At 42.6% G+C, this 25,251-nt stretch overlaps 2 protein-coding genes across 2 annotated transcripts; one reads left to right on the top strand and one right to left on the bottom strand.

The window, feature by feature from the left end:
• Positions 1–548: 548 nt before the first annotated feature.
• On the top strand, positions 549–14,536 carry JTB (jumping translocation breakpoint). The gene is made up of 5 exons (XM_063440258.1): positions 549–634; positions 4,257–4,297; positions 4,448–4,533; positions 5,976–6,055; positions 13,521–14,536. The coding sequence occupies exons 1-5, from the start codon at positions 582–584 to the stop codon at positions 13,675–13,677; spliced, it is 417 nt and encodes a 138-aa protein (XP_063296328.1). The 5' UTR covers positions 549–581; the 3' UTR covers positions 13,678–14,536.
• Positions 14,537–14,851: 315 nt separating this feature from the next.
• LOC134583574 (cocaine- and amphetamine-regulated transcript protein-like) lies at positions 14,852–19,871 on the bottom strand. The gene is made up of 3 exons (XM_063440529.1): positions 19,671–19,871; positions 15,727–15,810; positions 14,852–15,626 (listed from the first exon to the last, which is right to left on the bottom strand). The coding sequence occupies exons 1-3, from the start codon at positions 19,812–19,814 to the stop codon at positions 15,519–15,521; spliced, it is 336 nt and encodes a 111-aa protein (XP_063296599.1). The 5' UTR covers positions 19,815–19,871; the 3' UTR covers positions 14,852–15,518.
• Positions 19,872–25,251: the final 5,380 nt, after the last annotated feature.

The raw sequence follows: 25,251 nt of genomic DNA, 5'->3' as shown, positions 1-25,251 counted from the left end.
AAATCAGGGGCGGTAATTATAAGGGGTACGAATTCAGGGAAAAGAAAGGGCGGGTATGGGGCTAGAGATGACGCTTATCTTAAAAATATATAATCTTTATTAAATATCCCCTAAAACAAAGAAATAATAGATTAGGGCTACAATAACCAAGCTGTGACTACACGGAGTTGCAGAATTTTTCCAGGGCAGTTAATTGTTACAACATTTTACTGTTCGGAGTTTAATTTGCCAAGAACAGGGTAAGGTGTCTGTAAAACAGAGTGAATCTAACATTTTAGCAAAAGCGATGGAACCGCACACTCAGCAGCCTTAGAGAATTTTTCCACCTCAACTTTCTATTTTGGCCTAGAATTGAAACTTTTTAATAAACTTTGAGCTAAGGTGACGGGGTTAAATCCCAATGACAAGCTAAATCACTGGAGTGAGAATTCTGCTGCCGTTCGCCCTCCGGCCACACGGGGGAGCTCGCTGTACCACAGACTCCGGAAGCTGGCTGTGCGGGACAGAGGTGCAGAGAAGCAGGGCTAGTGTGAGAGGTAATAAAGCCATATGAACACTGTGACCGGAAGTGGCTGTCAGTGATGGAGCCTGCTGCCTGGGTGTTGGGAGCTCTGCTAGCTGTCTGTGGTCACTGGTCAGTATCCCTGGGCTGTGTCTGCTCTCACTATCTATAACATGGGGGAGGGGGCTAGTTATAATATCCAGCTCACACACTGTCATGTATGTACTAATGGTGGGATACCTTACTGTGAACTACATTTCCCATCATGCTCAGCCAGCCTTAAGCTACCAGTGTGTCAGAGAATGTGAATGGGGTGTTATGGGATAGTGTGATGGGGGGGGGGGGGGGGTTAAAAATGCATGAGACAAACTAATAAAGATTTTTAACCCCTTAAGGACACATGTCATGATTCCCTTTTACTCCTGAAGTTTGGTCCTTAAGGGGTTAAAGGAGCCATAGGTTAAAGAGCAGCCTGATTAAACAGGCTTATAATCTAGAGGAGGTGGGGTATAAATAAAGCACACAGTAGTCGTGTGAGGAATAGCAGCCAAAGGACAGGGAATTGAGCGCTGCAGAACTTGTTGGCGCTTTATAAATTTATTAATAATTAATAGGGGAGAGTGAAGGGAAGTGCACACTAACGAAGTAAAAAAAAAAAAAAATGATAGGTTTGTAGGAGTGACCGTTATATTGGAAGGTTATGAAGAGATGGGTTTCAAGGGCCATGTTAAAGGAACAGTTGTGTCAGGAATACAAACTTTGAAAATACAATTAAAACAATAGCAAGATACTATGTCTTCTTTAAAATGACCAGATTTGACTATTGACGTCACATAAAGTCATATTATTACCACCCGTCCTTATTTATGGACCCTGTTGTTTCCGGTGAGGTCTGAACAGTTGGATAAGCCAGAATTAGAAGTCCCGGAACAAAGACTCTTAAGTACCAATCGACTGCCTTCAAATGATCTTAATAGTCGACAACCCACACAAGAAGCCTTAGAAGCCATTGTACCCCTTAACAAATTAGATAAGTGTCAATCCCAGTGTTGTCCTCCTTGTCATTAATAAAATCATGACTTTAGGTTAGGGCTCGAACAATGGCGACTAGGAATTTTGTTCTGGCGCCTGTGTTTTTGTCAGCACTGGCCACATTGGGGTCCCCCAGACGGGCAGTTGTGCGGAATGGAGGCGGGTTGGGCAGGAGCTGTGATCTTCCATGCTCTTCTTGATCTACTCCCTCAAGCTCCCTGCTGTGATGCCGGGAGCAAGAATATGATGTCACTCTCGCCCCGGCATCACTAAACAGCGTGTGAGAAAGCAGAGCAAGAAAAGCAAGAATATGACAGCAGCAACACTGGACCCCAGGGAAAGGATCCATTTCAGCTATCCCAAAGGCTGGGTGGACATAAACTGAATTAAAACAAATAATTTGTGAGTGTGAGTGTGTGTCTGTTTAGGTGGCATTTTTAGCTGGCTCCTAGATTCAAAACAAGTTTGTCAAGCACCGACAGACACAGCGCGCGCGCGCGCACCGACAGACACAGCGCGCGCGCGCACCGACAGACACAGCGCGCGCGCGCACCGACAGACACAGCGCGCGCGCGCGCGCACCGACAGACACAGCGCGCGCGCACCGCCAGACACAGCGCGCGCGCGCGCGCACCGCCAGACACAGCGCGCGCGCGCGCGCACCGCCAGACACAGCGCGCGCACCGACAGACACAGCGCGCGCGCGCACCGACAGACACAGCGCGCACCGACAGACACAGCGCGCGCGCACCGACAGACACAGCGCGCGCGCGCGCACCGACACAGCGCGCGCGCGCGCGCACCGACACACAGCGCGCGCGCGCACCGACGGACACAGCGCGCGCGCGCACCGACGGACACAGCGCGCGCGCACCGACGGACACAGCGCGCGCGCACCGACGGACACAGCGCGCGCGCACCGACGGACACAGCGCGCGCGCGCGCACCGACGGACACAGCGCGCGCGCACCGACGGACACAGCGCGCGCGCGCCCCGACGGACACAGCGCGAGCGCGCCCCGACGGACACAGCGCGCGCGCGCCCCGACGGACACAGCGCGCGCGCGCCCCGACGGACACAGCGCGCGCGCGCCCCGACGGACACAGCGCGCGCGCGCACCCCGACGGACACAGCGCGGGCCGGCTCTGAGGTCAAGCTTTGCTCAATGTGGGTGGGTGGGCTCGGAAGAATGCGGGCGGGCGGCAAGCTGGCAGCCTTTAAATGCTGCCCTTCAAGCTTGCAATTTCCCTGTGGGAGGAGGGAGGGAACGGGCCGACCAATCCCAGACGCCAGGGCAAAATTCTTAGTCGCCACGTCGACCTGGCGCCTGGAATTTGTTGAGCCCTGTTTTAGGCTAAAGTAGCCAAACTTGAAACTTGGATTTTGAAATTCACTTTGAATTCTTACTTTAGTAAATAAACCTATTGGTCTTAGAATATCAGATTATCTGTAAATATATGGCAATTAGTGATGTGCCTCAAATATAAATACGGTAATCTGATTTAGAGAAAAACACTGCATGTGCCAAAACATTGCTGGGTCCACTGAATGGTGTAATAAATCTTAGTTTGGTTATGTTGTAGTGCTGCAAACTAATTTTGTCCTTTCACATTAGTGGGTCCCCTCAGATGTTTCCTACTTTTATTTTTTATTTTTTTATAAGTGAAAAATAGAGTTTAAAGGGCACACCCTGTGAATCGAAACAAAATAAGAGACGCACTATGCGTTATGAGCGCTAGAACGTGCTGCGGGAGCTGTGGGGTCCCCTGATACCATTTCATGGTGTAGTCTGAAGGTTATTGAATGGATTGACACATTGAAACTTCCTTGCGTCCCCTGAGCACCGCTGCCGTGGCCCCTTCATCTGAAATACCTAAAACGGCAGACTACTTCTCCTAATTTACATCAAAGTATTCCAAAATAGATTGATCTAATAATGAAGGGGAACTTTCTGTTTAGTTATATCTGAGATGGGGTCCTGTCCATGGCATTGCCTCAGTGGACTTTTGGTCCCTTAACCACTACAGCACACATTTTGTTTGGAGGGATTGAAAATAATCTGTATCGAATCAGTAATGTGTAATTGCAGATATGCAGCCACCAGGGGGTGCTGAATGCTGATTTCTTGTGTAGATATATATATTCTGGAAAAAAAAAAGTTTTATTTATTATGTAGTTCAAAGGTGCACTTCAACGTACATTTTCACCCTTTATTTTTAAAGCATGTGCATTCATATTCAAGTTTGCATAGATCTTGTTCTTGTTTACTGTAAACCCTCAGTCCAGTAATTCAGTTAGCGTGCCTCTCCCTTGATAATACTTTATGATCTACCAATAACTTCACACTTTGACACCACAGACTCCCAGAATTATGTCCATTCTATAGCGTAACACGTGGCAATTTGAGGTGAACTTTTATATTATGAAAAATGTAAAGCCTAGTTTTTGTTTTTTGTATGTAGCCCATTTATGTGTGTTTCGTATCTTGCTTCTGTCTCCCTATTCTAACCGGGTTATTCACTAAAGGGAGAATTGTCAGGGATACACACCCTTTGGAATCTATGAAATGCATTAAAGTGGTGTTGGTGCCTGGAATGTCCCATTAATTCATTTTCAAAAGAAGAGCACCTTGCCCCAGGTTGCAGCTGCAGTGTGCTGTGAATGGATATTATTGCTGTGGTTTTTGATTTGCAGCTTCTTACTCGGTCTGCTCTCTTCCAGGTGGGCTGAAGCTTCCTTAACTCTGGAGCAGGAGATCCAAGGTAACTTAATGTAAAGATTCTCTGAATTGGCTGCTCCATTACGGATGGCCTTGTGCTTATCCTGCTCTGCTCAACCTGTTTCTGACTGTTCTAGGCTGTGTCCGTTGTCTCTGTGATCTGCTACAGTCAGCTAATTGTATTCTCTTACAGATAAAACTGCCGTGCGCTCCCAGTGCTGGATGACAGAAGAGTTTACAGTAGCCTCAGACTGCTCCATTTGTGATCCATTTCAGTTGGTAAAGCATCTTACTGTTTGTTCCTCTCACACTATAATACTAATAAGTATAAACTGCATTTATACCTAGCAACATTAGGGCTGGTTGGAAAAGCAGTCAATGTAATCAACGTGCTAGCAATCTGCTAAATGTATATGCAAAATGTTGTGCCATTAGTACAGGTTAGTAGACAGGGGTGCATACAGATGCGGCAGGAGACAGACAAACTGAGCATTAATATGATATCTGGCTATGCTTGGGAAGAAATGCAGGGGTGAAATTAGACCGGCTGTGTGTAGATATGTAGGGGAGTGGGTTTGGCAGGCTATGTGTAGAGATGTAGGGGAGTGGGTTTGGCAGGCTGTGTGTAGAGATGTAGAGGAGTGGGTTTGGCAGGCTGTGTGTAGAGATGTAGGGGAGTGGGTTTGGCAGGCTGTGTGTAGAGATGTAGGGGAGTGGGTTTGGCAGGCTGTGTGTAGAGATGTAGAGGAGTGGGTTTGGCAGGCTGTGTGTAGAGATGTAGGGGAGTGGGTTTGGCAGGCTGTGTGTAGAGATGTAGGGGAGTGGGTTTGGCAGGCTGTGTGTAGAGATGTAGGGGAGTGGGTTTGGCAGGCTGTGTGTAGAGATGTAGGGGAGTGGGTTTGGCAGGCTGTGTGTAGAGATGTAGGGGAGTGGGCTTGGCAGGCTGTGTGTAGAGATGTAGGGGAGTGGGCTTGGCAGGCTGTGTAGAGATGTAGGGGAGTGGGTTTGGCAGGCTGTGTAGAGATGTAGGGGAGTGGGTTTGGCTGGCTGTGTGTAGGGATGTAGGGGAGTGGGTTTGGCTGGCTGTGTGTAGGGATGTAGAGGAGTGAGTTTGGCTGGCTGTGTGTAGGGATGTAGAGGAGTGGGTTTGGCAGGCTGTGTGTAGGGATGCAGGGGAGTGGGTTTGGCAGGCTGTGTGTAGAGATGTGGAGGAGTGGGTTTGGCTGGCTGCGTGTCGAGATGTGGAGGAGTGGGCTTGGCTGGCTGTGTGTGTCGAGATGTAAAGGAGTGGGCTTGGCTGGCAGTGTGTGTCGAGATGTAAAGGAGTGGGTTTGGCTGGCTGTGTGTGTCGAAATGTAAAGGAGTGGGTTTGGCTGGCTGTATGTAGAGATGTAGGGGAGTGGGTTTGGCTGGCTGTGTGTGTCGAAATGTAAAGGAGTGGGTTTGGCTGGCTGTGTGTCGAGATGTAAAGGAGTGGGTTTGGCTGGCTGTGTGTCGAGATGTAAAGGAGTGGGTTTGGCTGGCTGTGTGTCGAGATGTAAAGGAGTGGGTTTGGCTGGCTGTGTGTCGAGATGTAAAGGAGTGGGTTTGGCTGGCTGTGTGTCGAGATGTAAAGGAGTGGGTTTGGCAGGCTGTGTAGAGGTGTAGAGGAGTGGGTTTGGCAGGCCGTGTGTAGAGATGTACATGTACATGTTTGATCTCCATGTCTCTTCTTTTTATAGAAAACTAATTCTGAGTGCAGTGTCACTGGATTTATAGAGCAGGTAAAGTGCACTACGATAGAGAAAACCGTGTACAAAAGGTAAGCAACATTTATTTCCCCACAGAAATTTTGTTCAAATCTACTGTTATTTGGGGGGGGGGGGGGGGTTTGCATTGCTTTATGTACGAAGAATAAGTTCTCTTCTTCTTTTTGTTTTCCAAAAAGTGTAAATTTCAATAGAATTTGGAACTTTAATAAACCCTCAATTAATTTTTTTTTTTCTAAATAATTAGTAAAATGCATAAATGTTTTCAATGGAGGTATATGTACTTTTTGTTTTATGTTTTGTGGTTAGGAAGGGGTTCTTCCATTTTTAGGCTAAAGTTGATTTAGTGCTCTGTGTGTCCAATTAATAGCAAACTTACCCTAGTCCTGTTATACAATAATAATTGCAAACATATATTTTGTTTCCCAACTTAACATGTAAGGAAATACAAACAAGCATTTCACTAAAGTGTGAATTTCTGTAAACTCAACTGGTAATTGAAAAATTTAAGGACTTATGTAATAAGATGGTGACATAGCTGACTTTAGTTTTTCAATTTGGCTTAAAATGTTAAATTCCCAATTCCTGGTTCAGTGAATAATCCTGAAGGTAAGCGTTAGATAGCGAGCAAAGAGTTGTAGAATGAGTATATCCATATTAGTTTGGAGTAAAAGTCTTAGGGGTGAGAGCGCAATGTGCAGTAATATTGTTGCAAAAGCGCTATGATTTGTAGATCGTACATTAAAAATGTCAAATTCTCAACATAGATTGGCTCAAATACATTTCTCCCCTCCCACTAATATCAATTAGTTTTTAGCACCCCCCTCATAAATAAAAAGGATACTATGGGCACGCCGGCCGCTCCAGCTCATTCATGTGGTCTTGGTTCAGTGTCTGCCTCCAGTGGCCATCTCCCATACAGTCACTAGAGACTTTTCCTGGATCCAAACGGACCTTTGGTCCGGTAACTGATGCTGGACGTCCTCACGCTCTGTATGAGGACACCCAGTGTCAGATTTTTTCCCCATAGGAAAGCATTGATTCAGTCCTTTCCTATGGGGCGGTCTAATACGCACGCGGCATTTGCGCCCGCTTGTCGTGCAACATTTTAGGAGGTGGAGCTGCAACACAGTGCTGCAGGACATCGGCGCTGGGGTAAGCTAAGTAAATAAAGGTTTTTAACCCTTTATTTACCAGGGAGGGAGGGTGGAGGCTGAGGGAGATATAGTGCCAGAAATACAGCTTTGTATTCCTGGCACTTATAGTATCTCTTTAAATGGTCATGGGGCAGAAATGCTTTGATGCAATCTACTTTTCCTGGCCATTCATGGCAGCATCACTAATGGGTTAGCTCCGCCCCTAACAGGAACAGGACCGGAAACAATTAATCAATTATAACCAGACTATAGGTATAAAAGGTCCCTCCTCCTTCTAACCCACAGTCTTTTTTTCTGTCCTTAGCAGGACAAACAGGAATTATACCTATAATAATTTTCTTTTGAGGCCACCTTCCCATGTGTACCATGGGTTCCTTCCAGATAAAGTTCAGCCTCTCTTTATCTGAAGAACTCAGTAATCAGCCTGCAAGAGCAGGACTAACTGAGTTAAGGTACATTATAGTATATGTACCTTTTTAATGGAATGACAGGGCTGTTAAAAACTTAAAATGATGTGGGGTCGGTGTATCCTTAAAAATTCCCCTTTAAGCATCAATAACCCCCTCAGAATTGTGGCAAAAGAGAAGCTGGGTAAGTGACTGAATCCAATCATTGGTCTTACCCTGAAAATGCTTGCTTGTTGGCAGGATAGTGTTGTTCTTTTGTTTTCCCTTGTGTTGTCTCATGCTGGAGGAAGAAATCCTGCTTGTTTGCACCGGCTGGGTGCTACTTCCGGGTTCGGAGGGCGGGGCATGCGCAGTAGCATCGGCGTCGGGAAGTTACTATTGCGCATGCGCGAACCGCCGGGAATCCTATAAAAACAAGTTTTTTGGGGGTTTCCAATGTTCTGGCTGAAGTTTGGAACAGTTTTGGTGTGTTTAAGGCTGCCCTAGACTGATTTCTGGATATATAAGGTAAAGATTTCTTCTTTCTTTGTTATGTTGGTTTTCTTCTGTTTAGCTATTCAAAGTGTTAGGATAACAAAAAATATTTTTTTTGTTTAAATAGATGGCTTCTCACTCTGCCTCAAGATCTGTGTCTAGAAAACATAGGTGAGCCTCATATACGTTTATCCCTTAAGGGGGGGGGGGGGTTAAAAGAGTGCTACTATGGGCCAAAAATATATTATTGTTAATATGGCCTTTTTTACAGCCCGATTAATCCAAAAGAGGATTCACCAAGAAAGCATAAAGAAAAAACGAATAGGTGTGTTAACTGCAATCAAATTGCACCCAGTGGAAGAAACTTATGTCAGGATTGTCTGACAGAAGCCCCTGAAGTAAGGGAGAGAAGAAAGTCTCCACAAACAGAACTGAAAAAATGGATTGCAGAGGCAATTGCAGAAGGGTTCAAATCCACAAGCAAAATGTCCTCATCTAAACGCCTGAGAAGAGAAGAAATCTCCTCTGAGTCTAGTGATAATATGGAGATGGAGGAGATATCGGACGAAGAAGAGGGTGAAGTTAACTATGCCTCTAAAAATCTGTATTCAAAATCAGTTGCTAAGTTGATCAACATAATCAGAGAGATCCTGAGATTCCCAGAGGAAGAAACTGAAATTAAGGAATCCGATAGATATTTTGAGGATTTGAGAGCCAATAGACATACCTTCCCGGTACACTCTACAATAAAGGAGATAATTTCACAAGAATGGCAGAAAGAAAAGCGACTCTGAAAAACAAAGCATTCAGATTATATCCGTATTCTAAGGAAGATTGCAAAACCTGGAATTCTGTCCCCAAGATTGATGCCACAGTCATTCATATGGCAAAAAAGACAGCCCTTCCTATTGACTCCATGGCTTATTTGAGAGAACCGATGGAGAAAAGGCTAGATGCCAGCCTGATAAAGTCATACCTGGCCTTAGGATCAGCACTACATCCAGCAGTAGCGTTAACAACGTTAACAAGAGCCTTCAAAGTATGGCTAGACAACTTAGAAGAGGATATCACTAAAGGAGTTCGGAGAGATCATCTGCTGGAAGGACTGAGAGATCTGAAGTTGGCAACTGATTTTTGCTCTGAAGCATCTCTGGATGTTACCAGAATGGTGGCTAAAAGCATAGGCCTCTCTATAGCAGCGAGAAGAGCATTATGGCTACACTCCTAGGGAGCAGACTACGCTTCAAAAGCGTCCCTGTGTGCCCTTCCATTTTAAGGTGATCTCCTATTTGGGAAGGTGTTGGATGAAGCTATACATAAGGCTGCAGATGGGAAAAAAGCTTTTCTTCCTCAAGTCAGAAAATACGGCTCTACAACATGGAAAGATAGGCGATATAAAGACCGTGCCTTTCGAGAAAGCAGGACATATAAACCTGGGAAAGAATATTCCAGACCAAATTGGAGAAACACTCGGCAAAAATCTTCCAGAGGAAGAGGAGCAAGACAGGGTAAAAACTTCTGAACGTGTGCCGGCCCAGCCAGGAATTACAGGAGGAAGGAGGTCAGAAGTGTGACAGATGCCTGGGTCCTATCAATATTGGCAGAAGGATACAGGTTAGAATTCGAGACCATTCCAACAAAGGATGTGTTTACCCAGTCTCGGGTAGCAAAAGGAGAAAAAGAGAAAGCTATGAAGGATTGCATCTCAAAACTCCTAAAAGATCATGTAATAGAATACGTTCCAAAAAGAGAACAGAAGAGGGGTCACTATTCTACAGTTTTTCTAGCCCCAAAACCACAAAAGAAGTGGAGACTTATCCTGGACTTGAAGAAGTTGAATTTAAAATTAAAAGAAAATCATTCAAGATGGAATCTATTTCGACTATTATTCCAAACATCAGTGTGGGGGATTGGATGACGTCAATCAATTTAAAAGATGCATACCACCAGATCCCAATCAACATAGGGCACCGAAAGTTCCTCAGATTTTGTGTATTTGGAAGTCACTACCATTTCCGGGGACTTCCATTTGGATTAAGCCTGGCTCCGAGAACATTCTCAAAGGTGCTCATCGCATTAGTATCAATAATCAGAAAGAAAGGGATAGAGATATACCATTACTTGGACAATTTTCTGATTATAGGTCCATCCAGCCAGACGGTAGCACTCCACACCCAGTGGGTCGTGAATATCCTTGTGAACCATGGTTGGAAACTGAACATGGAGAAAAGTATGATGGTTCCCTCTCAGAATATTATATTCCTGGGGGCTGCCATAGATACGGTCATCGGTCAAGTGAATTTGTCTGTGGAAAGAATGGAGAGGATTCAGATGAAGATCAGTAATCTTCACTACAAGAGATGCATTACAGCACGGGAATTCATGAGCCTTATAGGTTCTCTTACATCGACTATAGGCTTGGTGAAATGGGCCCAGTGGAAGATGCGTCCTATCCAGTTGCAGTTTCTAAAAGAATTCAAGACACAAGAGGGCGACTGGGATCGAAATATTCCTATCTCTCAAAAAACAATAGACGACCTGACTTGGTGGGAGAAAACCAAGAACCTATCCATGTGGTTTCTCCTGGAGGATCCAAAAGGGATAACAGTTACTACAGACGCAAGTCTACAAGGTTGGGGTGAGCATTTGCAAAAGGATAGGATTCAAGGTTCATGGACACAGAGAGAGAGCAAGTTGCACTCAAACCTAAGAGGACTGAGAGCAATATGATATGCCCTGCAAGGCTTTCGACAAGCAATAACGAATTCTTGGGTGAGAATCCAAACAGACAACAGGGCAGTGGCCTCATATGTAAACAGACAAGGCGGAACCAAAAGCAAGGCTCTATTACGAGAAATATTTCCATTGATGGAATTTGCTCAAGACAAGCTACAGGGCCTGAAAGCAGTATATCTTCCAGGGAAAGAAAATGTTCTGGCAGACTATCTGAGCAGAACAAAAGTTCTATCAGGAGAAAGGCAATTAAACCCAGAGGTATTTCAGCAGATAGCGTCAAGGTGGGGCACACCCCAGGTCGATTTGATGGCTTCGTATCGGAATGCTCAAGTCCCGAAGTTATTTTCTCTAAAGGCAGAATATCAATCAGCAGGACAAGATGCCTTTTCCCGTCCTTGGGACTTCGATCTGGGGTATGCATTCCCTCCCCTGCCAATGATTCACAGATTGTGGAGGAAAATTCGTAAGGAAAGGAAGACGGTGATTGCTATACTTCCGAGTTGACTGAGAAGACCGTGGTTCCCACTCCTGAACAAAATGTGCTTGGGTCCTCCATGGCCTCCTCCTCCGAGAATGGATCTGATAATACAAGGTCCAGCGATGCATCCCAATCCAAACCAATGGAAATTGGCAGCTTGGCTCTTGAAAAGCAGAGACTTTTAGAGCCAGGAGTACCAGAGCCGGTGGTGAATACACTGCTGAAATCCAGGAAAAATTCCACCTCTGCATGTTACCACAGGATATGGAATTTGTTTCGATTATGGGCAGAAAAGAAATCCAAGAATTTCCTACAGACTTCGAATATAGATATTCTGGAATTTCTAAACGAAGGTCTAGAGAAAGGCCTAAGCTTGAGCACTCTGAAAGTGCAGTCATCAGCTCTATCGGCCCTGTGTAACACCCTATCATTGCGAGGTTCTTTAAGGCAGCTATACGCATAAGACCTCCATCTAGAAACTATGCTCCTCCTTGGGATCTTCCTTTGGTACTGGATGTTTTGTCAGAAACCCCCTTTGCTCAGTTGGATTAGTTGGGTATTATTAATCTGACATACAAGACATTGTTCTTGGTGGCAATCACTACAGCAAAAAGAATATCTGAAATTCAAGCCTTCTCCAGTGATCCAAATCACGTTCAGGTTTTCCATGATAGAATTAACCTAAGACCTAGAATGGAATTCCTACCAAAGGTGGTTTCTAGTTTTCACTTGACTCAAGAAGTGGTTCTACTATATTTTTACCAAAACCCCTCTTCTGCGGAAGAAGTTAAACTCCATCAGTTGGATGTGAGAGAATGTGTAATGAAATATATAGAGGTCTCAAACAGAAAATCGCAGCAATAAAAATGGCATATAAACTCAAAAATCTATCTCCTCCGGAAAAGATAAAGACCCATTCTACGAGAGCATTGGCCACCTCCTGGGCTAATTGGGCAGAGGTTCCTTCTGACGACATATGCAGGGCAGCCACCTGGTCGTCACCCATAACCTTCATCAAACATTACAAACTGGATGTGGTCTCTTCCTCATCATCCTTCGGTAGAGGGGTTTTGTCCTCAGTGAATCTCTCATGAATAAATCTCCTTTGCAGCATAATATTGGAGTCTCGTTTTTATTCACCCTCCCTTGATTACGGAGCTTGGGTATTACCCATTAGTGATGCTGCCATGAATGGCCAGGAATATAGAAAATTTTCTCCATACTTACCGTAATTTTCTTTTCCTGGCTATAATTCATGGCAGCATCAGCAACCCTCCCAAAGATTTTATTTTTTAGCTTTATACTAGACTGTGGGTTAGAAGGAGGAGGGACCTTTTATACCTATAGTCTGGTTATAATTGATTGTTTCCTGTCCTGTTCCTGTTAGGGGCGGAGCTAACCCATTAGTGATGCTGCCATGAATTATAGCCAGAAAAAGAAAATTACGGTAAGTATGGAGAAAATTTTCTATATTAAGGGTTAACCCTAGATTCCGTGGTGCCGGACAGCTCTGCCTTCTCAGTTAATTTCTCCGGTGGCCCATTGAGAGTAAACATACGTTCTATTACTTTGGAAGGAGTTCATTGCCATCTGAAGCTCTAAGCCAATCGATTTCATAACATTATGGATGGAATTGATATTGCTAATGCAGAAGGGGAACTTCAGCTTTAACGATATCTGTGGAGACGGGCTGGATTTTGGACGCCCAGGGGGACCCAGGTAAGTGGAAAACAGTTTGAAAGGTGACAGTGGGAACACAATAGAGAATACTCCTGACACTGCAGTGTACTGTAAAAGTAATGGGTCACTATGCTAATCCAGTTCAGAGTTGAGAATTACCTTTTAAAATGTATAGACAAAAAAACTATCTCTGGAGGCACAAAATATAATAGTCCTTTTCTGACTGCAATATGTTCTGAGTTACTTTGTTTCACCCTATAGCATGCACACAGATGCAAACATGTCCATATATTAAGATAATTTAAAATATATCAGCGTGATATGGGTGAAGCTACTTTATTTGGCTTTCCTTACGTCCTTCAATGTCTTGTAGTAACTGCCTGCTAAGGGAGTAAAAGGTACAATTCTCCCTCCAGTCTTTTCAGCAAAACATTCAGACTTAAATAAATTCTATGTGAGATTGCTGCTTTTTTTTAGTGTGTCGGATAGTCTTTCATGTTGGCCTTGTATTTGTTTAAGTTATAATATTCTGTTTAGTGTGTATTGTTTACGTTTCTGTGTTTAATCAGATCCCCTTTTTTCCTAGCTGCCGTTCTGCTTTGATGGAAAAGCTAGTCTTCTGGCGTTTTGTGGCCAGCATGATCGCAGCTGCCGTAATCCTGACTATTGTCGTTGTGTTCCGGCAACGAACCCTGGATAGAAATGCATTGGAAAAGGTACGCAAACAAATCGAGTCTATTTAATCCTATACCTGCGTACACCAAGGGGAAAAGATTACATCCAGTATTCTTTGGCTACAGGAAGAGGTAATTGGATTTGGCATTGGGGGGACCCTACATTTTTTGTTGTTGTGGACAATGAAACCTTCATTCTTTACCTGCCTCTTCCCCTGCACCTTGGAGTTGCTGCTTCCACAAGCTATGACTTTGATTTGATCAATTTTATATGAACCTCGTGGCACTTTTTCTCTTTTCCGTGGGAATTTTGAAAACCACTTACTTGCGTTTCCTATGTGGCTCCGTACTCTGTGGAATAAATCAGATGACGTGGTTTTTGTTTCCCCTTGAATTTATTACATACACCTCCTAGCCGGATGGATTGTATTTTATTGTTTGTTAATAAAGTAAGACACACAATATACATTGTTCCTGGCTTTTTAGGCTCGAAGGCTAGTCCTCAGTCTTTTTTTCCCTGAGTTTGCGTTCTCTCTTAACAGAGAGATGTTGTGTGAATGCAATATCTACACAAACCCCTTCCACTGATCCCATCACAAGTATTCTATTTATGTTTTGTCATGGACGTTGATGGATTTTAATGCCTTTTGTGGAGACCTGGCAGTGTATGGATTGTCCCTAGAGGAACCCGTCTGGATTCAAGGTGTTTGTGGACTGGTTAATGAGTCCTGGCACATTAAACTCACTTTTGTGGATATACTGAAGATCTCATTAAATGTTTCACAGCAATATCTGGTGGCTGTTCCCTCTCCCACCCCATCTCTCCTGTCATCTTATGCCACCAACCAAACCTTTCCTGATTTCTTCAGTATCGGTAAAGCTGTTAATGTTTTTCCAGTTTACCAAAGCGACTAGTGGTAAAAAAAAAAAAAAAGGAAAAAAAAAGTCAATAAACTTAAAACAGTTTCCTCTGTTCATTCTGCGTCGTCTTTTTATTTTTTTTTATTTTATTTGTTTTTAATTCTTTTAATTGTTTTATATTACTTCTACTGGAGCACAACACTAATGATATGATGCCAACGGCACAATGATTGTCACAGGAGTTATTATAATGGTGTGAAAGTCAGAGTAAGGGTAGGACAACCTCAGCAAGTGTGATGTAGCTTTAAAAGTAGTGCCATGCTGGAAAGGTAACCCTGCTGAAGTGGTAATTGCGAACACAGAAAACTGACTTACAGTGGCATAAGAGATAAGCATGATTTATTCAGTACAAAACTATTTATGGGATGAAAGAGCAGTAGATTGTACAACAACATATTTTCATTGTTCTAAATCCGTCCTGAGGTCAATAAACCAATTCCATTAGTTTTTATTTTACATTTTTTAGACCCTCGATATCCTTCTGCTGTGATGTTGCGATAGGTTCCTCTAAGTTCAATCTTTATCAGTTACAGCAAATGTTATTTATTTCCAAGAGATCAACAGTGTGTCACCATCTCCCCGCTTACATGGATTGAGACTGCAAATGAGCAGAACCCCATGCTTGAAGCCAGTGCTAATCCCTTTCTGTGAGAGATTGCTAAAGCCGCCTCGGGGCTACTCATCTGTGTTTAATATATCCCAGGCTGGTCACGAACATTTTCCAGTATGACTCAGACTCTGTTCTTCAATAAACTTGACCAATGTCTGTTGTAACTTTTTGAGAACTGGGCTGAAAGCTAGCCTATCTACAACTTCTGGAATTCCAATGGAGAAGCTCTAATGTTGCCTTTATTCTGCACATTGTCCTGTAATATATTTCTTAAAAGAAGCCTGCACAGGTATACTGTTTCCATGATATGATGAAATAATTATTCTTACAGATGCTGTTATAGGGGATTTGTAGACCGGTCCAGAACTGAGCCAAAATATTAAAGACATCTCAGGAAATAGAAATTGCAACTGGTTCTCACGGGGCACTCACAGAGTTTCCCAATTCTAGCCCCTCGTTTCACAGCACACGGCTCTCTGATGGTACACTGTAAAACAAAACCGATTGAGAACTGGTGATTATTATATCCCCTGTCAGTCAGAGATTTCGGTGCTGTGTGCATTGTGTCTCAACCTGACGCAACTCACCCTAGGAACTTGGTTGAGTTTGAGTTCCCACATGGACACTCTTTTACGTTGGAGTTTTTGGAGAACATCTTGCAGTTCCACCAGCTGTGTAGACAAAAGCAATAAACAAACGTGGTTACCGAAAGCTTTGCTGCCTGGCATGGTGTTTATACAATTTGGAGAATAGTGAATTTGCCGATGTGCTGTAGCGCAGTGCTCATGTATTGCTTTGTTTTGCTTTCCTTGAAAGCTAGAACTCACAATTTAGTATAAAGAAATGTATCTAGTGATCTATTAAAGGGACACTATAGTCACCAAACAACGTAAGCTTGATGAAGCAGTTCTGGTGTATACATCATACTCCTGCAGTCTCACTGCTCAATTCACTGTCATTTAAAAGTTAAATAGAAACATAGCATGTGACAGCAGATAAGAACCATTCGGCCCATCTAGTCTGTTCAGTTTTCAAATTTCTTCATTAGTCCCTAGCCTTATTTATTTTATTTTTTTTAAGTATTGGTATCGGCCGATAATCGCAGGTAATACCGATAATGAGGTGGGCCGGCGCATCCATAAGGCGGCACTAGTGGCTTAGGGCACACCGGCCCGGGGCGTGCTAGATTGGAGTGACCAGCAGGAGGTGGGCGCACCGCGGTACAAGAACTTGTTTCCTGTACCCTGCCGGACTGAAAGGAAGTGCTCACTGAGAGAGCACTTCCTGTCAGTCCTGCCGGATACAGGAGACTGAAACTCCTGTACTGCGGGAGACAAGACGGGGAAGTTACACTTTGGGATAGGGGAGAGAGGTGGGGGAGGGAGGGGAGGAAAGAAGACTATGGGACAGGGGAGGGAGCAGGAAGCAAAGAACACTATGGGACGGGAGGGAGGGGGAGGAAAGAACACTATGGGACAGGGGAGGGGGGAGTAAAGAACACTATAGGGAGGGGAGGTTATTAAGGGCGGGCACTAGTTAACAGGGAAGGGAAAAGGAACACAGGGGGCACTAAAAGATAAGGGAGAGAACCATTAAGGGGAATGGGGGGGGGGGGGGTTAGTTCCTACTGCACATATTTACAAAAAAACACACACTGCATTTACTAATCAAATACTCTCACTGCATTCACTACACACACACATAAATATTCTTGAAAACATAAACAAAATCTGACTTGCTTGTATATTTTGTGCATTTACCACTTAATAAAAAAAAAAAGAAACTGTAAATGTACAGAATATGGGTAAGCTATCTGGCTGAAAGTTCACAGATTATCGGTATCTGCTCTAAAAAATCATTTTCAGTCGCTCCCTAATTAAATGTATCCGCTACCCTCTCAGTTCCTGATATTATTTTTAAACCTTTGTCCCTCTAATTTAATGTCCTTCTTGTCATAGTTTTTCTTCTTTTAAATATACTCTTTTCCTTTACTGTATCGATTCCCTTCTTGTGTTCAAATGTTTATATCACATCACTCGTCTCTTCTTTCCTCCAAGCTATACATGTTAAGATCCTTTAACCTTTTCTGGTAAGTTTTATCCTGAAATCCATGAACCAGTTTAGTAGCCCTTCTCTGAACTCTTTCCAAAGTATCAATATCCTTCTGAAGATACGGTCTCCAGTACTGCGTACAATACTCCAAGTGAGGTCTCACCAGTGTTCTGTACAATGGCATGAGCACTTCCCTCTTTCTACTGCTAATACCTCTCCCTATACAACCAAGCATTCTGCTAGCATTTCCTGCTGCTCTATTACATTGCCTGCCTACCTTTAAGTCATCTAAAATAATGACTCCTAACTCCCTTTCCTCAGATGTTGTGGTTAGGACTTTATCAAATATTCTGTACTCTGCCCTTGGGTTTTTATGCCCAGGATGCATTATCTTGCACTTATCCACGTTAATGTCAGTTGATACAACTCTGACCATTTTCTAGTTTACCTAAATCATTTGTAATTTGGCTTATCCCTCCTGGAACATCAACCCTATTGCAAATCTTTGTGTCATCTGCAAACAGACTTACCTTACCATCAAGACCTTCTGCAATATCACTTATAAAAATATTGAAGAGAATGGATCCAAGTACCAGATCCATGCGGTACCCCGCTAGTAACTAGACCTTGCTTCGAATATACTCCATCACTTTGTTTAATGAAGCCTTTAGTCACACATCCCTGCATGTGACTGGCACAGCCTTCCTAAACACTTTCTATAAAGACTCATCTAATGTTTACACTTCCTTTATTGCAAATTCTGCTTAATTTAGAATTTCGTATCTCCTGCTAAGTTAATAGCTTGCAAGACCTTGCAGCACCCTCCTGTATGTAATTAAAGTTACATTTACAGAGCAGGAAATAAAAGCTTTTAATGCAAGTTATATCTGTTTGAAAGTAAAACCATTTAGGGCTGCATTAACAGAAACAAAAGTAATTTAACACCTAAATGGTAGAGAATTAAACAGTGAGACTGCAGAGGCCAGATATACAGTATACAAAAAGCTGCTTCATTAAGCTAAAGTTGTTTTGGTTACTAGTGTGTCCCTTTACGTGCTATCATAACCCTATACTCTAGGTGAGATCTTACCAGGGATCTATAAAGTACTATCACTACCTCTCTATATCCTCCTGGAGATCTGCTCTATCGAACTGAACACAATACTCTAGGTGAGATCTTACCAGGGATCTATAAAGTACTATCACTACCTCTCTATATCCTCCTGGAGATCTGCTCTATCGAACTGAACACAATACTCTAGGTGAGATCTTACCGGGGATCTATAAAGTACTATCACTACCTCTCTGTATCCTCCTGGGATCTGCTCTATAGAACTGAACACAATACTCTAGGTGAGATCTTACCAGGGATCTATAAAGTACTATCACTACCTCTCTATATCCTCCTGGAGATCTGCTCTATAGAACTGAACACAATACTCTAGGTGAGATCTTACCAGGCATCTATAAAGTACTATCACTACCTCTCTATATCCTCCTGGAGATCTGCTCTATAGAACTGAACACAATACTCTAGGTGAGATCTTACCAGGCATCTATAAAGTACTATCACTACCTCTCTATATCCTCCTGGAGATCTGCTCTATAGAACTGAACACAATACTCTAGGTGAGATCTTACCAGGGATCTATAAAGTACTATCACTACCTCTCTATATCCTCCTGGAGATCTGCTCTATAGAACTGAACACAATACTCTAGGTGAGATCTTACCAGGGATCTATAAAGTGCTATCACTACCTCTCTATATCCTCCTGGAGATCTGCTCTATAGAACTGAACACAATACTCTAGGTGAGATCTTACCAGGGATCTATAAAGTACTATCACTACCTCTCTATATCCTCCTGGAGATCTGCTCTATAGAACTGAACACAATACTCTAGGTGAGATCTTACCAGGGATCTATAAAGTACTATCACTGCCTCTTTATATCCTCCTGGAGATCTGCTCTATAGAACTGAACACAATACTCTAGGTGAGATCTTACCAGGGATCTATAAAGTACTATCACTGCCTCTCTATATCCTCCTGGAGATCTGCTCTATAGAACTGAACACAATACTCTAGGTGAGATCTTACCAGGGATCTATAAAGTACTATCACTGCCTCTCTATATCCTCCTGGAGATCTGCTCTATAGAACTGAACACAATACTGTAGGTGAGTTCTTACCATCGATCTATAAAGTACTATCACTGCCTCTCTATATCCTCCTGGAGATCTGCTCTATAGAACTGAACACAATACTCTAGGTGAGATCTTACCAGGGATCTATAAAGTACTATCACTACCTCTCTATAGCCTCCTGGAGATCTGCTCTATAGAACTGAACACAATACTCTAGGTGAGATCTTACCAGGGATCTATAAAATACTAACTACTTCTCTATATCCTTGTAGATGCCATTCTCTTCCATAAACTTTTTCATTTCAATACGAATAAAATGTATAAAGCCTACCATCTCTCTTTCGTTGTCTCTTCTGTTTTCTCCGGAATGTGTAATTTCCTTTGATTCCACTATCCTCAATGGAAATATTGCAAGGATATACAGAAAAAGGCACATACAAAGGCGATTGGGTAAGCTGTTTCTTGTTGGGAGCATCCTAGTTGTGCAATACTTATTTCTACGTATACGTATTCCTGTTTTAGGCAGTTCCAATTTATCCAGCTTCCCTGGCTCCTCTCTTCGGAGCAATGTTTGTTGTATCAGCAGCGTTGCATTTTATTTATTTTGCAGCATGGGCGGGGTGAGGGTTAGGGTACCAAAGCCAGAAGGGAGTTTATACTTTCCACGAATAGCTGTTTTCTGCCGTTTCATGTCAAGGTTAATTTCATAGTAGAAGAGGTTTAAGAGATTGCTTAGAGTGCAGTTAGGGTGAGGTTTCCAGGCCACCAGCGTTGGGCGAGAATTACACTCTAGAAAGCATTTTATCTTATTATAATTAGAGGCACTAGACCGTTGTTAGATTAACAAGCAAAAACTCTGGTTGGACCATCCAAGAAAATGAACCCTGAGCACAAGAACCACAGAAACAAAATGTAATTAAGGGGCCACCCTTAGGCCTTCTGGCTCCATGGTTGAAACATTTCCCATGGACCCCACCATACCTTTCATTGCCACACCCTGCTACATCTCCCCATATTACATACCTGCTTTCTTATTAATACAAAAACTATCTAAAACCGTTATGGCAATACATTTGTAATTAAAGACATTAAAAATGGTATTGTTAACCAGTATATTTATGAAATAGAAAAGCAATAAACAGACTTTAATAAAGAGAGGATGATTAAAGATGTTGAATATACTATTAAATTAATGTGTCAAAAGTAAATATGATGTTAGTATGTCAGATAATGCATCACAGGATTGGGGTTCACTGTGTTTAGTAGATCAAAGAAGGTTTGTAAGGAATGTCAGAATGCATGCAGGAGTTCACCCAGGTTTATAATAGTGATTCCATGACTCTACTTCCATCCTGTCATAGGACCCTGGAGAGGTAGGACTGCCACCATGTGAGTGGCTGGACAAGAATACGTAGTTGCAGTGCAATCAACGTTTTTACAACAAAAGGATAACATTTGACAATTAAACAGTAGTCAAATAGAATGTAACCACTTTTAGGGTACAACCTACGTAAAACAGTTGCAGCTCCTATAATATCCAAATTGCCCACTCATATTATGACGAAAAAAAAGCAGAAACAGAGAGCAATGAGAGAGAGAGAGTGTGGAAACGAAGCGGGAAAAGAAGAAGAAATATAGTTCCCTAAGAGTATTTGTTGAGTGTTATATATACACACCGCCCACACATATGGACAAGCCAAACCCTGATGCCGTGCCAGACTACTATTTTCGGCTAGCCCATTGAACTCTTCCCATGATGCACATATTGTGTCCTAGGCCTTCGTGGTTTCTGCAGATGAGTGCACCGTGTTGTCCCATTTCTTGTTCTGGGCCAGAGTATTTAATACAGTGGAGAGTGGAGGGACCTCCGCAGTTCTCTATTTTCTCATCAGAACTTGTATAGTCCCCAAGAACAATTGGAAGCTGAAGAGTCTCAACCCTTTTGGTAAGACATCTGGGAATACATGTAATAAGGCTATATCCCTGGGCAGGGGAGTATTGGCGTGTGTTTCACATTCGTAAGAAGAGAAAAAAACGATGACCATGATGCTTTTGGACTGTCAACACCAACAACTCCCTCCTCCAAACGATCCCATTGTTGGTAGCAGGTGGTGGCAGTCATGGTATTGCTGTGTCTGTGACATGCTGTGTGGCCATATAACTTGCACACACCAAAGGCCAGCTTTAAAGGACCACTATAGCCACCCAGACCACTTCAGCTCAATGAAGTGGGCTGGGTGCCAGGTCCATCTAGTGTTAACCCTGCAGCTGTAAACATAGCAGTTTCATAGTTTACATTAGGGCTAATCCAGCCTCTAGTGGCTGTCTCATTGACAGCCGCTAGGGGCGCTTCTGCGCTTCTCACTGTGAAAGTCACAGTGAGAAGACGCCAGCGTCCATAGGAAATCATTGAGAATGCTTTCCTATGAGACTGGCTGAATGCGCGCGCGGCTCTTGCCGCGCATGGGCAATCGGCAGAAGAGGGAGGAGAGTCCCAGCGCCAAGGGTGCCCGGCGCTGGAAAAGAGGTAAGAGATTAACCCCTTCCTCGAGTATGTTTTCCTGGCACTATAGTGGTCCTTTAATTAAACCAATATCTTTATAAACAGATTTTAGCTATATAGTTGTGACCTTTTCCAAAGCCTTTCATCTCAAAGAAGGTATGTGGTATAATAGAAATGTTGATACGTGGTGTTGTTACATTTGTGTGCATCTTTGCATTTGTGTGTGTGTGCCTACATATATAATATATTATTCACACACACGCACATCAGTCTGACATTTGTTTCTAATATAAATCTGGGCCTTTGGTGGACTACATTATTTTTATATTTTGTGAAATTATGGCATTTGTGACAGCATGGCAATTTTATTTCATTTTTCCCCCAACATGAGCATTTATTAGCATTTTACATAAAATAAAACACATTCATTCACATTGTCATTCACATTGAGGTAAGGCTATACACTATTTAATTTAGCAATATTGATGGTCTGAATATTAAAGTTCCCCCATAGGTCAGCGAATCCTTTGGTTTCAAGTAATCATTTTTCCAATTGCCATATGACACATAGCCAGCATTAGTAAGATATTCTGTTATGCCATTATCTGGGTTAGGGCAGGGCCTGTCAGACCCATTTTTCATAAAATCAGCTTTTACAGGGTTGCCATGGAGAATTTAGAACAGTTACATTGCATTTATAGTGAAGAAATGGTTTTCAATGTATTGTCGCCACCTGTTCTTGGACAAATTTATTAACATTTCTCAGATCCTGTGATCAAAATTGTCCCCGCTCTGAACTTAAAGTATCACATCTTTCTTTTAATAAAGCTTCACCTTTCAATAAGATAACAATCTTTAAAAATGAAATGAACCCCTTAAGGACCAAACTTCTGGAATAAAAGGGAATCATGACATGTCACACATGTCATGTGTCCTTAAGGGGTTAAACCAGTTTCAGTTCTGTGCGTTTCGGACAGTTGTGTTGTCGGAGTTGCCTTTATGAGAGTGGGTAATACGCAGTGAATATTTTAAAAGATGGTCGGCTTCACAGGCCTCCAATATATTTCCTTAATACAGATTAAGTTCCAAACATTTCTTTTTCGTACCCTTTCTCAGTGATTTTGAATAGCAGCATAATTAATTTAATTGTTTTAGAAATAAGAATGTTATGGTAGAGGAAATTACATCATTTCTAACTTTTCTTGCGCTTAACCATAGACATAGATCTTTTAGCTTCAGGCGTCTGGCAGATCTCATAAAATCTTATTACCATTATAAGTACATTTTCCTTTTTTCCACAACTGTATCGGGCAGCTTTGAGTCGCCAAAGGGGAATGTGCATTCGGAATAAGAAGCGGCTTTATTCATTATCTTCTGATCAGATTTCTAGCAATCTAAAACTCCTCAGATTTCTCTTTCGTTGTCGTTTGTCAATTCGCTCATCATCTCCTCTCCAAGTGAAAGATTTGATCTCTCCCAGAGATAGGGTGCTTACCCAAATGTTGATTAGTGCGCGATAACGGTATAATAGGAGTCTCTCCCTCCCATTCTGCTGCCCGAGGACAGATAACTCTTGGAAATGGACTGTCAACTACAGGAATGCCTCCTGATTAGTGTCATTTTGCCGACCAGCAATTGGCATTAGTGATGAGTTCTCCGAAAATCTTTCAAATGACGTCTCAAAAGTTAATGCAAAATATTTTATCGGCCAGTCTGTTCCTTAAGAAGGATTTTGATAAATTGCAACAGATCTGTCCGTGACATCTCTTCTCTATAAATACAGTATAGGGAACAAAATTAACTCCTGCATTCCTGGTGGATACTAGCACAGGACTTGATTAATTCATTGATGTTAATATGTAGTGATACTGACAACAAGCTCCCCCCCTCCCCCCGTTTCCCCCTTCTGAAAGAATTTAGTGTAAAACCCATAACATAGCTCTTGCATAGTTACACAGACTGAAAAGAGACATGCGTACATCAATTTCCGCCTGTCTCACATTTGTTTTTGCTGTTGATCCAAAACATCTTACAGTGTGGAAGTTTGTAAGTTTTAAAGCAGCCTTTTTACCATCTGGGGTATTTGCATTATTTGCATAGACCCCAGCGCTGAAGGCACCATGGGAGGCAGGGAAAGATGAGACTTGCTAATCTGAACCTGTCCCTCGCGGGCACCTCCATCCTTTTTTTTTTTATAGAAAGCGCTTTATCCATTGTACAGCGCTGCAGAATTTGTTGGCGCTTTATAAATAATAAATAATAATTTCCCTAAAGCTTGACAGCAGTAGCTCCGATTTTTTGTCATAGGAAAAATACTGAGACAAAGTATTAATAGCCGCTTTAAAATTATGACATATTTATAAACCCTGCTGCAAATAATCTAGTGGTATAATGGGAAACCCTGCCCTAAGGAATTAGTAACAACAAAAAATGTAATGTCTCAAGAGTGTGTTTGGCTAGTTGTCTAATGACATACTCTGTCCCAAGGAGTTAAAGGGATACTATAGTGCCAGGAATACAAAGTTGCAGGGTGAGATTTGTCCAGCCCTGATCAGCACAGACCCTCATTATTCCTCTCTGCTCCCCCTCCTTGATGTGACTGCCAGAGTGATCAGAGGTGATGGTTATATAAAGACTCCAGTCTGCGTCACTAACTAATCACTTACCCTCTCTGTAATCTGGAGATTATTTTCAATGTTACATAAGATTCTTTCTACTAATAGGTCATTAATTGTTTGTGTTGCCTCACCTCTGATCCCATGGCTTATTCTTGAAATCTGCAACGTGAGAAAAGCTCGGTACAGCTATGCTCAGTTTGTAGAGGAGGATGACTTACAGGTGTTAATGAACAATGGGATTGTCCATTTGAAAATCAGGTGTAGGAAAGGCTGTTACTATGATTGTGTGCTTGGTTTTAGAGGTGAGTTCATGGAGTAGTTCACCTAAAGACAGTCTCTTTGTCTCTGTACATTGTTCTTGTGTCACAACATATACATTTAATCATGTTGCAAAAGTGACCGTTTCTTTGTACACACTGCCCCACGTGGTCCAATGATGGCTTGTTTACTCACTGTTGTAGAGAGAAATAGAAAATTTGTGAATGGTGTCCTATTCGTTTTTATGTTTGTTTTTTTTAATAAAGAAATGTTGTGCAGGATATCCAAGTCGCTACCTTTATACAAAGTCTTACTGATTTATAGTGCTGTACTTGTATGTTACTAAGCCCCCAAATGCCAGGATTATAGAATAGCTCTGAGATCATATGTTACTTTAAAGGGATACTACAATCATCAAAACAACTGCAGTTTGGGTGTATAGATCATTCCCCTACTGCCTCACTGTTCACTTCTCTGCTATTTAAGAGTTAAATCATATTTGTTTCTGCATATGCAGCCACACCTCCCTTACC

The sequence above is a fragment of the Pelobates fuscus genome, chromosome 13, assembly GCF_036172605.1.
Source record: "Pelobates fuscus isolate aPelFus1 chromosome 13, aPelFus1.pri, whole genome shotgun sequence".
NCBI lineage: Eukaryota > Metazoa > Chordata > Amphibia > Anura > Pelobatidae > Pelobates > Pelobates fuscus.
The sequence above is the reverse complement of the archived record's forward strand: the minus strand, read 5'-3'. Positions and strand labels throughout refer to the sequence as shown.